This window comes from Rhinoderma darwinii, chromosome 10, assembly GCF_050947455.1.
Source record: "Rhinoderma darwinii isolate aRhiDar2 chromosome 10, aRhiDar2.hap1, whole genome shotgun sequence".
NCBI classification, from domain to species: domain Eukaryota; kingdom Metazoa; phylum Chordata; class Amphibia; order Anura; family Rhinodermatidae; genus Rhinoderma; species Rhinoderma darwinii.
Genome location: NC_134696.1, coordinates 75,796,970 through 75,813,093, shown reverse-complemented (window position 1 = coordinate 75,813,093; position 16,124 = coordinate 75,796,970). Strand labels below are relative to the sequence as shown.

Sequence of the window (16,124 nt, the reverse complement as noted above, 5' to 3'; positions counted from 1 at the left end):
CTGACACTGTACCCACGCGATCAGCGGCAGGAGCACGGCTGTTATACACAGCCTGGCTCCTGCTGCAACTGCCGGAATCGAAGCGCGCACCGATTCCGGCAGTTTAACCCATTAAATGCCGCTGTCAATAGTGACAGCGGCATTTAATGTGTTTGACAAAGGGAGGGAGCTCCCTCTGTCACCCAATCGGCGCCCCCGCAAACAAATCGCGGGTCGCCGTCGGGTTTCCATGACAGCCGGGGGTCTAACAAAGACCCCCGGGTCTGCCTTCAGCATCTGCCTGTTAGGCGATGCCAGAGGCATGACCTAATAGGTTGCCTGTCAGTTTTACACTGACAGGCAATAATGCTTCGGTATACTAAGTATACCAAAGCATTATATATGCGATCGGCACATCGCATAGTGAAGTCCTGGTGGGACTTTTAAAAAAAAAGTCACTTAAATAAAGTTGGTTAAAAAAAAATAAAAATTACAGTCAAAGTCAAATAAAACTACTTTTTTGGCCCAAAAAGTGGTTTTATTTAGTAAAACTGTCAAAACAAATCACACATACACATATATGGTATCCCCGCGATCGTAACAACTTGACCAATAAAATGAACACATTAATTAAACCGCCAGATGAACGGCGTCCAAAGAAAACGCAAAAAACAACGGCAAAATTCTCTCTTTTCTCCCATTCCCCCCATAAAAAATAAAATAAAAGTTAATCTATAAGTCCTATGTACCCCAAAATAGTACTAATGAAAACGACACATTGTCCCGCAAAAATCAAGCCCACGTACGGCCACATCGACGGAAAAATAAAAAACGTTACGGCTCTTGGAATTCGGCGATGCAAAAACAAGTAATTTTTTTCTAAAAGGGTTTTTATTGTGCAAACGTAGGAAAAACATATAAAACCTCTACATATTTGGTATCCCCGTAATCGTGCCGACCCATAGAATAAAATTAACATGTCATTTACGCTGCATAGTAAACGGCGTAAATTTATAACGTGAAAATCAATGCTGGAATAGCTGCTTATTTTCAATTCTCTCCTAAAATAAAGTTACTAAAAGTTAATCAATATGTTATAAGCATCTAAAAATGGTACAATTACAAAATACAACTCGTTCCGCAAAAAACAAGCCCTTATACGGCAATATAGGCGGAATACAAAAACAGTTACGACTCTTGGAATGCGACCGTGAAAAAACAAAAAATAATCCTTGGTCATTAACGTCCAAAATGGCCCGGTCATTAAGGGGTTAACAGCTCCGTTTGGATGTTTGTAAACAGAAAAGCACATGGTGCTTTTGTGTTTACATTCAGAGTTTGACAGCTGTTGCGCGAATCACGCTGTTCGCACGGAAGTGCTTCCGTGTGACCTGCGTGATTTTCACGCACCCAGTGACTTTAATGCGTGATGCGCGAACAGCGCACAAATATAGGACACGTCGTGAGTTTTTTTCAGCGGACTCACGCTGAGCAAAAATCACGGACTGTCTGCATGCCCCCATAGACTTACATAAGTCCGTACGACCTGCACGAAAAGCACGCGCGTCGCACGGACGTATATCACTCTCGTGTAAACGAGGCCTAAGGGTATGTACATACGCAATGTTTTCAGCTGAAAAATCGGAAGCAGAACGCCTACAAGCATCTGCCCATTGGTTTCAATGGGAAATACGGCGTTCTGTTCCGACGGGGCGTTTTTTACGTGAATTTTATTAAAAAATGGCTGAAAATCAGGAGCTGGTTTCCCTTTGTTTAGTAAGCGTGTGAACATACCCTTAGCCGTTTGGCGTGTCCTATAACTTCTGCGAGTTTCAAAATCACACCCAAAATGGCTGCCGGACACTGCTTAGCAATTTGAAGACACCTTTTCCTGGCTTGTAGGAGGGGGGGGGGGGGGTGAGATTTCCTCCCACATTTACGGCAGCTGTGAGTCAGGTTGCTTTTTTATGATTTTTGACACTTTTTTTAAGTAGTAAAATGCTGGCTGGAAAATACAAATTGGCGTCAATTATAACGGAAATCTACATCAGTTAATGGCTGGCCTAGATTTCCCTTTCTGGAGCACAGCCAGAGATGTGCCTAATTTATTAAGTAGTAGCACCTCTTAATGAATTAGGTGCGTTTTACTCCAGTGCTTTGGCATATGAACTTAAATAAATTCCCCCATATAAGGGTCGGTTCACACAGAGTCTTTTACAAGCAGAAAAAAATCTGCCTCAAAATTTCTCCCGCTTTTTTTTTTCAGCGGCCGTTGAATCTAATGTGAGGACTGCAGGCAAAAAACGCTACAAAAAAAATACTCATAAACGAGTGTTGCGGGTTTTTTCTGCCTCCAATTGATTTCAATGGGAGGTCATAGGCAGAAACCACGCAATAAATGAGCATGCCAGGAAAAAAGATGCCTCTGCCTCCCATTGAAATCAATGAGGGGCGATTTCGGGGTGTTTTTTTGCCGCTGATTCCAAAGCAGTTTTCACATCAAAATTAGTACCAAAAACCTAATTTTGAACTGACCTTAATTCATTTTATCCTCCTAATGTAGCTCCATCTCCGCAGACTGTATGTATGGTGTGCGGATATGCGACGCCATAAATGCCAGTCAGGTGCGGGTCCCGTGACTTCCATTGGCCAATTCAAAGCCCCCCGGCTCTTAACGTAACTTCCATAAACTTCCATGGGGAGATCATGTGAATCGTTTTCCGTGGGGGGAGTAGTCATTCTTCATCAGCAAATGGGACCTTCATTCTCCCGATACATGAGGGTCCCAGTGACGCTTACGGCCTATTCTGTGACAATAGTTTTAACTAAAGTATAATACTGAAGAATAATTTCCAGATCTATCTCTTGTAGAAATGCCACGAAAATTGAAAGCAAAGTCACAAAAGAAAAAGAAAGTGAAGAAGCCGAAGGCTGCGTCAGGTACTGTGCGGCTCCCATTATGTTTGTGTTACGTTATACTTATTTGTGTTGTACAGACCTTTTATTTATTGCATAATGGACACATTTTTTAATAGATTAAAGCTACGTTCACATGTAACGGAAATGCTGCAGATTTTCCTTCCGGATTTGCGGACGTGGATTATAGTAGCACCAAAGGGGATGAGATTTGAGCAAATCTTATCCACACACTGTGAACATTTTCTGTGTTGCAGAGTTTTTAATCTGCAGCATGACAAGTTTTGTTGGGCAAGTCAAAATCTGCAACAAAACCCAATTGCTGCGGATCCACAGTAAAATCTGCAGGTGCAAACACTTGCAAAAAAAAACAAAAACTGAAGAAAACCCAAAACACTATACTCGCCTTTCCGATTTTCTGCCGCACCCCTGGTAACGCTAGCCTTGTCCCTCGCCGATCTCTGTACACCCGGCCTCCAGTGATGACGTGTCACAGGCTGCAACTGTCACGTGTCGACACGTCATTGCTGGAGGCTATGGTACAGAAATTGGCGAGTAGCCAGGGGAGTGCAGTAAAATGGTAAAGGGGGGTATACAGATTTTTTAAGTTTAAACGATTTATAGTGGCAATCCTGGACCAAAATCTTCATGATTCGATAGAGATTTGCTGCTGCTGATTTCCCTGCAGCAAATCCAGTACCCATGTCCATATGCAGGGCCGCCATCAGGAATTTCAGGGCCCCCTACAGCTAAATTTTCTGGGCCCCCCTACCGTGGCACCGCCTGTTAACGGTACTCCGTCCAGAACTATATCATGGTACCCAGGGCCGCCATCAGGGGGGGGGTATTAGGGGTACTGATGTGAGAGGCCCGGCCAAACCTAATTGAAAGGGGGGCCCGGCAAACTGCCGCGACTTGCCTTTGGTAGAAAAAAAACAGGCCCCTGCAATGGGGCCCATTTTTTTCACCAAAAGAATGTCGTGAGCTGCGGGCCCCCCTTTCAATTAGGTTTGGCCGGGCCTCTCACATCAGTACCCCTAATACCCCCCCTGATGGCGGCCCTGGGTAGCATGGGGGTCGTCATGGGGGCCGTCAAAGACCGCCGCTCGTGCGACCGATCGCGTGCACCCGCAAACTCCCGCGCATGCGCACCCGCGACCGCCTGGAACCGCGCACCGAATTTTGAGGCAGATTTTGACCTGCCCACACTATCTTGCCGCGTTTTTTGCCCACGGCGATTGAGGACAGCAGACAAAAAACGCAGGGAAAAATGCATTTTCTGCCTCCCATTGATTTCGATGGGAGGTCAGAGGCAGAACCGCGGCATGAAAGGACGTGCTGCTTTTTATTTTTTCCCCGACTGGCTCCCATTGATTTCAGATTAAATCAATGGGAGGCGGTTTTGGAAGTTGTTTGGTGCTGATTCTGACGCAGTGTCCGAGTCAATATCAAGGGCCAAAAACTCTGTGAACTGGGCCTTATTGTTAGGGCTTATTCAGATGAACGTGTAATACATCCGTGCAACGCGCGTGATTTTCACGCGCCTCCCACGGACCTATGTTACTCTATGGGGCCGTTCAGACTGTCAGTGATTTTCACGCAGCGTGTGTCCGTGTGTCCGCTGCGTAAAACTCACGACATGTCCTATATTTGTGCATTGTTCGAGCATCACGCACCCATTGAAGTCAATGGGTGCGTGAAAATCACGCCCAGCACTTCCGCAGCCGTATAAACTATGAATGAAAACAGAAATGCACCACGTGCTACAAACATACAAACAGAGTGTCATAATGATGGCGGCTGCGCGAAAATCACGCAGCCGCGCATCCTACGCTGCTGACACACGGAGCTGTTATGGACCTTTTGCATGCGCAAAACGCCACGTTTTTGCGCGCGCAAATAGCACACGCTTGTGTGAATCCGGACTTAGGGTAGGAACACACCCGGCATGAACGCTGCGGATTTTATGCAGCACATTTTATTGTGGATAATCCGCAGCGTATCACAGTCGCAGCAGAGTGGATGAGATTAGAACAAATCTCATCCACACGCTGCAAAAAAAATGGACCTGCCGTGTGGCTTTTGGCTTTTTAAGCCGCAGCGTGTCAATGTATTCTGTGGGATCGCTGCTCCTCTGTTGCGGAAATGCTGCGGTTCTGCCGCAAAAATCACAAATGAGAAAAAATAAAAAGGCATTTTTTTAAATTTATAAAAAAGTTTAGACTTGCTCCGGCTGTAGTCCTGGTGACGCGATCCTCTATTCTTAGTGCAGCTCGGCCTCCTGTCATGACGTTTCATCCCATGTGACCGCTGCAGCGGTCACATGGTCTACAGCGTCATCCCAGGAGGCGGGGCTACGTTCAGAAGAGAGAGATGCGTCGCCAGGACTACGGCCGGGGCAAGTCTAAACTTTTTTTTCCCTGCAGGATTCCCGCAGCGGACACGCCTCCCGAAACCTTCGCCACTATTTGGTGCGGTTTTGCTGGCAGAATTCCCTGCGGCTACCGGGGCGGATAAGCTGTGGAGTTTTACTCAGCATATCCGCCTAGTGTGTTCCTTATGTTTTCGCTCCTGGAGCTGCTGCCGGTCTCTAAATAGGCAGTTGGTCCAGTAGAATTTGGAATTATTTTTTTTGTGAACCAGCTTAAAAAAATACAAAACTTTTGTGTTCGGGCCTATTCACAGAACCGTTCGCTTCCGTTCCCGGGTTCCGTCTGAGGTTTCCGTCGGGTGAACCCCGCAACGGAAAGTGAAAGTGACAGCACAGCTTCCGTTTCCGTCACCATTAGTGCAGTCGACTACGCTATTGATTCCGTCCGAAAACCAGCCAGAATGGTGACGAACGGAAACCATTAGCGATGTTTCCGTCACCATTGAGATCAATGGTGACTGAAACGGAAGCTGTGCTGTCACTTTCCGTTGCGGGGTTCACCCGACGGAAACCTCAGACGGAACCCCGGAATGGAAGCGAACGGTGATGTGAACAGGCCCTAACACAAAAGTTTTGTATTTTTTTAAGCTGGTTCACAAAAGAAAATAATTCCAAATTCTACTGGACCAACTGCCTATTTAGAGACCGGCAGCAGCTCCAGGAGCGACATCATAAGGGACACACTAGGCGGATATGCTGAGTAAAACTACACAGCTTATCCGCCCAGGTAGCCGCAGGGAATTCTGCCAGCAAAACCGCACCAAATAGTGGCGCAGGTTTCGTGAGGCGTGTCCGCTGCGGGAATCCTGCAGGGAAAAAAAAGTTTAGACTTGCCCCGGCCGTAGTTTAGGTGACTCTCTCTTCTGAACGTAGCCCCGCCTCCTGGGATGACGCTGTAGACCATGTGACCGCTGCAGCAGTCACATGGGATGAAACGTCATGACAGGAGGCGGGGCTGCGCTAAGAATAGAGGATCGCGTCACCAGGACTACGGCCGGGGTAAGTCTAAACTTTATCAATTTAAAAAAGTACCTTCTTTTTTTTTCTCATGTGTGATTTTTGCGGCAGAACCGCAGCATTTCCGCAACAGAGGAGCAGCGATTCCACAGAATACATTGACACGCTGCTGCTTAAAAAGCCAAAAGCCACACTGCAGGTCCATTTTTTTTTGCAGCGTGTGGATGAGATTTGTTCAAATCTCATCCACTCTGCTGCGTCTGTAATACGCTGCGGATTTTCCACAATAAAATGTGTTGCATAAAATCCGCAATGTTCATGCCTAGTGTGTTCCTACCCTAAGGCCGGATTCACACAAGCGTGTGCTTTTTGCGCGCGCAAAAAACGTGGCATTTTGCGCATGCAAAAGGTCCATAACAGCTCCGTGTGTCAGCAGCGTATGATGCGCGGTTGCGTGATTTTCGCGCAGCCGCCATCATTATGACACTCTGTTTGTATGTTTGTAGCACGTGGTGCTTTTCTGTTTTCATTCATAGTTTATACGGCTGCGGAAGTGCTGGGCGTGATTTTCACGCACCCATTGACTTCAATGGGTGCGTGATGCGCGAACAATGCACAAATATAGGACATGTCGTGAGTTTTACGCAGCGGACACAGGGACACACGCTGCGTGAAAATCACTGACAGTCTGCACGACCCCATAGAGTAACATAGGTCCGTGCGAGGCGCGTGAAAATCACACACATTGCACGGATGTATTACACGTTCGTCTGAATAAGCCCTAACAATAAGGCCCAGTTCACAGAGTTTTTGGGCCTTGATATTGACTCGGACACTGCGTCAGAATCAGCACCAAAAAACTTCCAAAACCGCCTCCCATTGATTTAATCTGAAATCAATGGGAGCCAGTCGCGGAAAAAAGAAAAAGCAGCACGTCCTTTCATGCCGCGGTTCCGCCTCTGACCTCCCATCGAAATCAATGGGAGGCAGAAAATGCATTTTTCGCGGCGTTTTTTGCCTGCTGTTCTCAATCGCAGCGGGCAAAAAACGCAGCAAAAAAACGCGGCAAGATAGTGTGGGCAGGTCAAAATCTGCCTCAAAATTCTTTAAGGAATTTTGAGTCAGATTTTTTTTCTGCCTGCAAAATACTTTGTGTGAACAGGGCCATACATAAACAGCACTTTGACACACTTTACTCACCGTGTCAGAAGAGCTGCTGCTCCCACTCCAGTCCTCTTCAGGCGAGGTCCTTCAGGCGATGTCTTCCAGGCGAGGACTTCGGTCCAGACGTCCAGTCCTTCACCTCCAGCCAGGCTCCAGGTAAGTTGGGTCCATGTGTGTCCGCGGGTGCGCGCGCTTCGTTCGCGGGTGCGCGCGCGCTTCGTTCGCGGGTGCGCGCGCGACCTATCGCCGGTGCGCGCGTGCTGTCGAGGCTGCGAGCGTGCGTGCTGTTGCTTCTGCGAGCGCCCGTGCTGTCGCGGTTGCGCGCTTTTGCCGGGTGCGTGCTCGGACGGTCGCGAGTTTGCGGGTGCGCGTCATCGGTCGGCGGTGTTTGACGGCCCCCCATGAGAGGGGGGGGCCCGCAGCTCACGACATTCATTTGGTGAAAAAAACGGGCCCCTTTGCAGGGGCCCGTTTTTTTCTACCAAAGACAAGTCGCAGCAGTGGCCGGGCCCCCCTTTCAATTAGGTTTGGCCGGGCCCCTCACACCACTACCCCTAATACCCCCCTGATGGCGGCACTGTCCATATGTAGTGTAAATACAGCAGATTTTCTGCATTGTATTTCATTGTGGAAAATCTGCAGAGTAATACGGTAGCAGCAGAGTGGATGACAAATCTCATCCACAGGCTGTGTAAATGATAAGTGGAAGAACAACCTGCGGTGCGTTTTTTAATCCACAGCATGTCTATTTATTGCTTCGGAATCTCTGCTTTTCTGTTCCGGGTCTTCCCCATTGAATTCAATGGGGAGGTAAAACCCACAACAAATACCAGATGTTGCAATTGTTGCATAAAAGTTGCGATTCTGCCGCAAAAATCGCAACTCAGAAAAAAAGAGATTATACTTACCCAGATCTCTCTCTGCTTCTGCGTCCAGCCCGGCCACCTGGTATGACATTGCATCCCATGCGACACTGTTTCAGATAATCACAGACTGCAGCGGTCACATGGGATGAAACGTCATTCCCAGGAGCCTGGGCTGCAGGAGCGTCAAGGGGATGCATCGTCATGACTACATGTAAGAATAGGCTTTTTTTTTAACTAGCTGTTTTCCACAGCGGACATTTCGGCCGAAAAACTGCACCACTATTTGGTGCGGTTTTTCAGCCAGAATTTCCTGTGGGCTCCAAAGTGGCTGCGCTGTATACTTTTAAGCAGTGTATCCGCCCTATGTAAACAAGGCCTAAATGTAGCCTCTTCTCTATGCTAATTAGTTCAACTAATATTTTATCTGGATAAATAATGGGTTGGTCACCTTGTAACACAGTGTTTATTAACCCCTTCCCTCTTTGGCCACTTTTGACCTTCAGGACAGAGCCTCATTTTTCAAATCTGACATGTTTCACTTTATGTTGTACTAACTTCAGAATGCTTTTCAAGTGATTCTGAGAAAATTTTCTCGTGACACATTGTACTTTATGTTACTTGCAAAATTTGCTAGATACATTCAGTATTTAATTGCGAAAAACACCCAAATTTTGCGAAAAATTTCAAGAATTTGCATTTTTCTAAATTTAAATGTATCTACTTGTAAAACAGGCAGTTATACCACACAAAATTGTTGCCAATTAAAGAGGCTCTGTCACCACATTATAAGTGCCCTATATTGTACATGATGTGATCGGCGATGTAATATAGATTACAGCAGTGTTTTTTTATTTAGAAAAACGATAATTTGTGACGGAGTTATGACCTATATTAGCTTTATGTTAATGAGTTTCTCAATGGCCAACTGGGCGTGTTTTACTTTTTGACCAAGTGGGCATTGTGCAGAGGAGTGTATGATGCTGACCAATCAGTGACCAATTAGCGTCATACATTTCTCTCCATTCATTTACACTTCAAATAGCGATATAGCTATATCGCTATGTGCAGCCACATAAACACACTATAACGTTACTGCAGTGTCCTGACAATAAATATACATTACCTCCAGCCAGGATGTGATGTGTATTCATTCTTCTGACCACTTCTGTAGCGTCTCTGTGAGTTACAGCACAGCACAGCGAGATCTCGCTGTGAATGACAGTTTACAGCGTAATCTCGCGAGACTACGCCTGCTATGCTGTAACTCACAGAGACGCTACAGAAGTGGTCAGGAGAATGAATACACATCACGTCCTGGCTGGAGGTAATGTATATTCATTGTCATGACACATGAGTAGCGTTATAGTGTGTTTATGTGACTGCACATAGCGATATAACTATATCGCCATTTGCAATGTAAATGAATGGAGAGAAGTGTATGACGCTGATTGGTCACTGATTGGTCAGCGTCATACACTCCTCTGTACAATGCCCACTTGGTCATATAGTAAAACACGCCCAGTTGTCCATTGAGAAACTCGTTAGCATACAGCTAATATAGGTCATAACTCCGTCAAAAATGATCGTTTTTCTAAATAAATAGCACTGCTGTAATCTACATTACAGCGCCGATCATGTACAATATAGGGAACTTATAATCTGGTGACAGAGCCTCTTTAAAGAGGCTCTGTCACCACATTATAAGTGCCGTATCTCCTACATAAGGAGATGGGCGCTATAATGTAGGTGACAGTAATGCTTTTTATTTTAAAAAAACAATCTATTTTTACCACTTTATTAGCGATTTTAGATTTATGCTAATGAGTTGCTTAATGCCCAAGTGGGCGTATTTTTACTTTAGACCAAGTGGGTGTTGTACAGGGGAGTATATGACGCTGACCAATCAGCATCATGCACTCCTCTCTATTCATTTACTCAGCGCATAGGGATCCTGCTAGATCCTTATGTGCTGTCTTAGGCTGGATTCACACGAGCACATTACAATCCGTAATGGACGGAACGTATTTCGGCCGCAAGTCCTGGACAGAACACACTGCAGGGGAGCCGGGCTCCTAGCATCATATAGGAGTCCCTGCCTCGCTGCCGGACAACTGTCCCGTACTGTAATCATGTTTTCAGTACGGGACAGTAGTTTCACGGAGAGGCAGGGACTCCTAGCATCGTACATAACTATGATGCTAGGTGCCCGGCTCCCTGCAGTGTTTTCGGTCCGGGACTTGCGGCCGAAATACGTTCCGTCCATTACGGACGTAATGTGCCCGTGTGAATCCAGCCTTATACTAACACATTAACAATACTGAAGTGTTTAGACAGTGAATAGACATTCCACGGGATGTCTATTCACAATCTCTGCACTTCGTTACTGTTTCTATGGTAGTTACAGCAGAGGAAGCGTGATCTCGTTGTAACCTGTCATTTACAGCAAGATCTCGCGAGATCGCGCTTCCTCTGCTGTAAGTACCACAGACAGAGTAACGAAGTGCAGAGATTGTGAATAGACATCCCGTGGAATGTCTATTCACTGTCTAAACACTTCAGTATTGTTAATGACAATAATGTGATAAGACAGCACAAAAGGATCTAGCAGGATCCCTATGCGCTGAGTAAATGAATGGAGAGGAGTGCATGATGCTGATTGGTCAGCGTCATACACTCCCCTGTACAACGCCCACTTGGTCTAAAGTAAAAATTCGCCCACTTGGGCATTAAGCAACTCATTAGCATAAATCTAAAATCGCTAATAAAGTGGTAAAAATAGATCGTTTTTTATAGCGCCCATCTCCTTATATAGGAGATAGGGCACTTATAATGTGGTGACAGAGCCTCTTTAACATCCCCATATATCTACTTTAGATTGGCATCATTTTTTGAACATCCTTTTATTTTTCTAGGATATTACAAGGCTTAGAACTTAACCCTTAAGGTGTTTTAAACTTTAGTGACGAGCAATTTTCGCAGTTTTGCTATTCACAGATGTAACGCAGTATAACTCTGTATGTGTTTTATGTATCGATGTGAATTTTGCACTGTTTTCTTGGGACATGTAGTGCTTCCTTTTTGTGGTATATATGTATAGGTAACATTTTTGTTACTTTTTTTATAGCCGTGGAAAGACAGAAAAAAAAGAAAAATTTCGATTTTTCATCATTTAAAATGTAACAGTTTGAAAATAAAAGTAATTGTATCATACAAATGTATTGAAATATATTTTTTCATTTATCCTGATCATAAGGACACCTGACTTAGAGGTGTAGTTTATTTTTTTTGACCAGAAATATAGTATAAAACACAAGTGCCCCCTTTTTCAATTGCGCACTAAAATGTCTTAATTTCGTTTTTTACACCATGGTATTAATGTATGGGTAATGGACTTGAAGTCCAATAAATAATGGTAAAAAAACCATTGTGTTCTACAAACTAGACACTCTAAAGTCTATTTCTAGCGGTTCAATTTCCCTTTTAACCCTTCACACTTTTTACAGAATTTGTCCAAACTTGGGCCAAAAAAATGTAAATTGCTTTTTTTTTTTTACAAAAGTGTCACTTTTCTTAAGCCATTTTGAAACACCATATGACATATTGGTAAAAGTGACACCTTTCCACATTCTGCTATTTCTCCCGTGTACGGCGATACCAAATATGTGTGTCTAATCTATAATCTGGACCCGTTATAGGGCATATCATAGAAGGAGTCCATTTTGGCTTTTGGAGGTCTTTTTACGCCAGAACTGATTTTAGGGAACCACGCTATATTTGCCGTTGTACTGCAGGTCATTTTGACAAGTATAAATGTCCTGCTAATAGTCATCTAGGGGTATAGTGAGTATTTTTAATAGGTGGAAAGAAATAAAAAATAGGTTTTTCCAGAAAATACAGCATTGCTGCATTTTTACATTGAAACATTATCCAATAAGCAAACCTCCCTTTTAGTTCTCCCTACAAATACAGTGTGAAAGTAAATGAGTTAATAATGTGGGTACTATCACGGTCTTGCCTTCATAGATTCTGTGTAGCCTGTACCGCTCTCACAGAGCTTGTAGATTTTAACCCCATATTTTGCTCTCTTTGAGGGGATGTACTGGCGGAATGAGAGCCTGCCTTTGTAACTCCTCAGCGATTCATCCACTGCTAGGTTTTTTTCGGGGTTGTACATCGGAATACATAACTCCTCCAAAATTTTTATCAGAGGCCTTATTTTATACAGGCGGTCACGGCCTGGATCACTACAAGGGGGGGGGCCTGGTGATTGTCGTTAGAATGAAGGAAGCGCATTAGCACTTCATATCTGCTTCTGGGCATAACGGCTGGAAAAACAGGTGGCATGTATATGGCCGTTGCCCAATATGACCGGATTGAGGGCTTTTTCACTAACCCCATGTTGAGGATGAGCCCCAAAAATGTTTAAGTTCGCCAGTATTTGTGGGGTGCCACTGCTTTGCATAGGAGGACGTTGACTTTTCAGCAAGGAATTGGCGAGCATACTGATTGGAATCTGTAATGAATATTTTAAAAAATCGAGGGCTGAAATTTTCCACATTAATATTTATCCCTGGTGTGGATATAAATTCTGGGATATTAGGGAAAATGACTCTGTGGGTACCCACTCAATATATTCCGGGGGAATAGAGTGGGCCTTGTTTTGTGGTACTTCTGCGACATGCCCTGTGAGTGTGGACTCTGCAGCAACACTTGCATTTGCAGAAAGCGTATCACTGTCGTCGCTATCACTGGTAGACAACATTTCTACCTCGGACGCGGTTTCTGTATCGCTTTCATCAGAGTCAGAAATTAACATGGCGTATGCCTCTTCCACCGTGAACCTTTTATGGGCCATTGTAATTACACACACGTACAACAAAAACTGTAACCAGACGCACACGCAGACAAATTTATTATTTTTTCTTTACTTTTTTTTTTTCACAGACAAAAAGGCAGCTCACCCGATGACCGGGAAAACTACTCCGATGCGGCTCCCTCCCAAACCACTCAGATGCGGGACTTGCTATTGAGTGCCGCATCTGAGGGGTTAAATACGATCGGACAATACTGCTAGTGGTCTCCGATCGTTGCCCTGAAGCCCGAGGCTGTTACTAACAGCACAGGCTTCAGCAGCACCACGCACGATGACAGAAAAGTTCTTCTGAAGTGCCGACGTAAAAAGCCAACACTTCAGAAGAACTACCCTAAACGACCGACGTAAAAACACTATACGCCGGTCGTTAAGGGGTTAACCCCTTAAAGACACGGCCAATTTTGGCCTTGAGGACAGAGCAATTTTTTTACATTTCCCTCTTTGTATCCCGACGCTCATAACTCTTTTATTTTTTGGACGACATAGTTGTATGAGACTTTGTTTTTTTGCGGGACGAGTTGTACTTTATGTAGGTACCACTTTTTGGTACAAATACATTATCGTTCAATTTCTATACATTTTTATTTTGGCGAAAATGCAGAAAAAAAGCAGTTGTGCAGCAGTTTTAATATTTTTTTTTACACCATACACCGATCATCATAAATAATGTTATACATTTGTTGTACAGGTTGTTACGGTCGTGGCGATACCAAATATGTCTATATTATTTCATGTTTTGGGACTTATATTTTAAAAAGTTTATTTATTATAAAAAGTGTGTGTTTCTGTGTATTTTTTTTACTTTTTATTTATTTATTTATCATTATTTTTTTTTTTACATTCATTTAACTTTTTTTTTTAATCCCATAAAGGGATTTATCATTTTGATTTTGTAACTGTAATGTACTGGCATAGATCTATATGCCAGTACATTAGCCTGTTACTGATTATACACAGGCAGTTGTTAGGGCACACCTCAGTATGCCCTAACAACAGGAAATATGTGCAGACAGCCCTGGAGTCCTTCAATGGACCCTGGGCTGTCTGCCCATACGAGTTGTGACGCGATCAATGTGCAGTCCCCCCTCTTTGAACGCCGCGATCAGCTTTCATCGCGGCGTTCAAAGGGTTAACGGCGAAGAGAAGATGTTTCTCTCCTCTCCGCTGTCAGAGCGGGGCCGTGGCTGTGTATTACAGCCGTTGCCCCGCTCTCGATCGCACGCAGAGACGGCTGTCACACAGGACGAGTATGCTCGTCCTAATGCGCAAAGTGCTCGCCGCTCAAAACGAGCATACTCGTCCTGTGTCGGCAACCAGTTAAGCAGCAATTTCCCACATTTTCAAGAATATTTCAAAAGACTATTTTTACAGGGGCCAGTTCAGTTGTGAATCCCCGATAAGTCACCCCATTTTTAAAACTTCACCCCTCAAAGTATTCAAAACAGCATTTAGAAAGTTTCTTAGGCCTTTAGACGTTACACAGGAATTAAAGGTGTTGTCCATGAATTTTTTTTTCTAAAGTGTCCCCCAGCCTTGGTTTGCCTTCCCTAATACCCCCTATTAAACTTCTAACCAGTTTATGTTTGATCTCCATCGTCACTGCTGCTCTTTCTGTTTGTTTACATCCCTTGCTGTTTGTTTACATCCCTTGCTGTCTGTTTACATCCTTTGCTGTCTGTTTCCTGTCTTGTAACCCACCATACCCATGATCCCCTGCTGCATCTGAGGAGACAGTTGCATCCCCCTTCCTCCAAAGCATGTCATCTATTTGCATACTGCCGCACCCCTCTATGTTCTTCCCTGCTCTAATTACTAATTCCAGGCAGCTCCCTCCCTGCACACTGTCTTACACACCAATACTTTGTAGAGGAGTAAAAAAGGACCAAAGGCGCTGCTATAGTCATAAATGTCACAAGACTTAGGTAGGCATGAAGTAGAAATATTTAATTATAAACAAAGGAGGCTACGCGTTTCATTGCCGGACCGGCGTCTTCATCATTGGCCTGATTCGGTTTGTTTGTGTACGGACCGGGCAGCAGCTTTCTTACCCTTGTGACACCTACCAGTGTCTACATTCTAAGGTGAGCATTTTTTGATCATTAGCTGCTCCCCTGTTACCTCGCTTTTATTTGCACCATGTGGCGCCGTGTCTTTTTTACTCTCTTTTAGTTTACACACCAATAATCATTATCCTTTGTGCCACCATCTATCCCTGATCTAAGTACAGGCACCCATCTCCCTCCCCCGGACGGAATATTTAGGCAGAATTTTCTGCCTGCAAAAAACTCTGTGTGAACAGGGCCTTACAGTGAAGCAATCACCAAACACTACTCCAAACAATGGTAAAAAAAATTTTTTTACATAATTTACTAGAAATGTATGTAAGTGTCTCTCACTATTATTTACTATATATATATATATATATATATATATATATATATATATATATATATATATATATATATTCCAAAAAAGTTAAGAGGCAGCACTCCAAGGAAATTGGCGAGAAAAAGTGGTGTGTTTATTCACCCCAGGCAGGCAACGTTTCGATCCGTCTCTATGGGATCTTTGTCAAGCCTCTTCATTTTTTTGGGATTACATTAACAAGGGTTCCTAGCCTCAACCTAGGAGGCCTGCACCCACTGATGTCGATGTGCTGCTTTATTATTTTTCTAAATTTATATATATACACTACCGTTCAAAAGTTTAGGGTCACTTAGAAATTTCCTTATTTTTGAAAGAAAAGCACAGTTTTTTTCAATGAAGATAACATTAAATTAATCAGAAATACACTCTATACATTGTTAATGTGCTAAATGACTATTCTAGCTGCAAACGTCTGGTTTTTAATGCAATATCTACATAGGTGTATAGAAGCCCATTTCCAGCAACCATCACTCCAGTGTTCTAATGGTACATTGTGTTTGCTAACTGTGTT

General features: G+C 44.1%; 1 protein-coding gene across 3 annotated transcripts in view; it reads left to right on the top strand.

Annotated features, from left to right (window-relative positions):
- Positions 1 to 16,124, top strand: part of DRC12 (dynein regulatory complex subunit 12 homolog) — a 155,903-nt gene that overhangs the window by 53,887 nt on the left and 85,892 nt on the right. For all 3 annotated transcript variants that reach the window (XM_075838907.1, XM_075838905.1, XM_075838906.1), the window contains exon 2: positions 2,851 to 2,919. In XM_075838907.1, the coding sequence (XP_075695022.1) occupies positions 2,851 to 2,919 (69 nt within the window). The remainder of the gene's footprint in view (positions 1 to 2,850; positions 2,920 to 16,124) is intronic.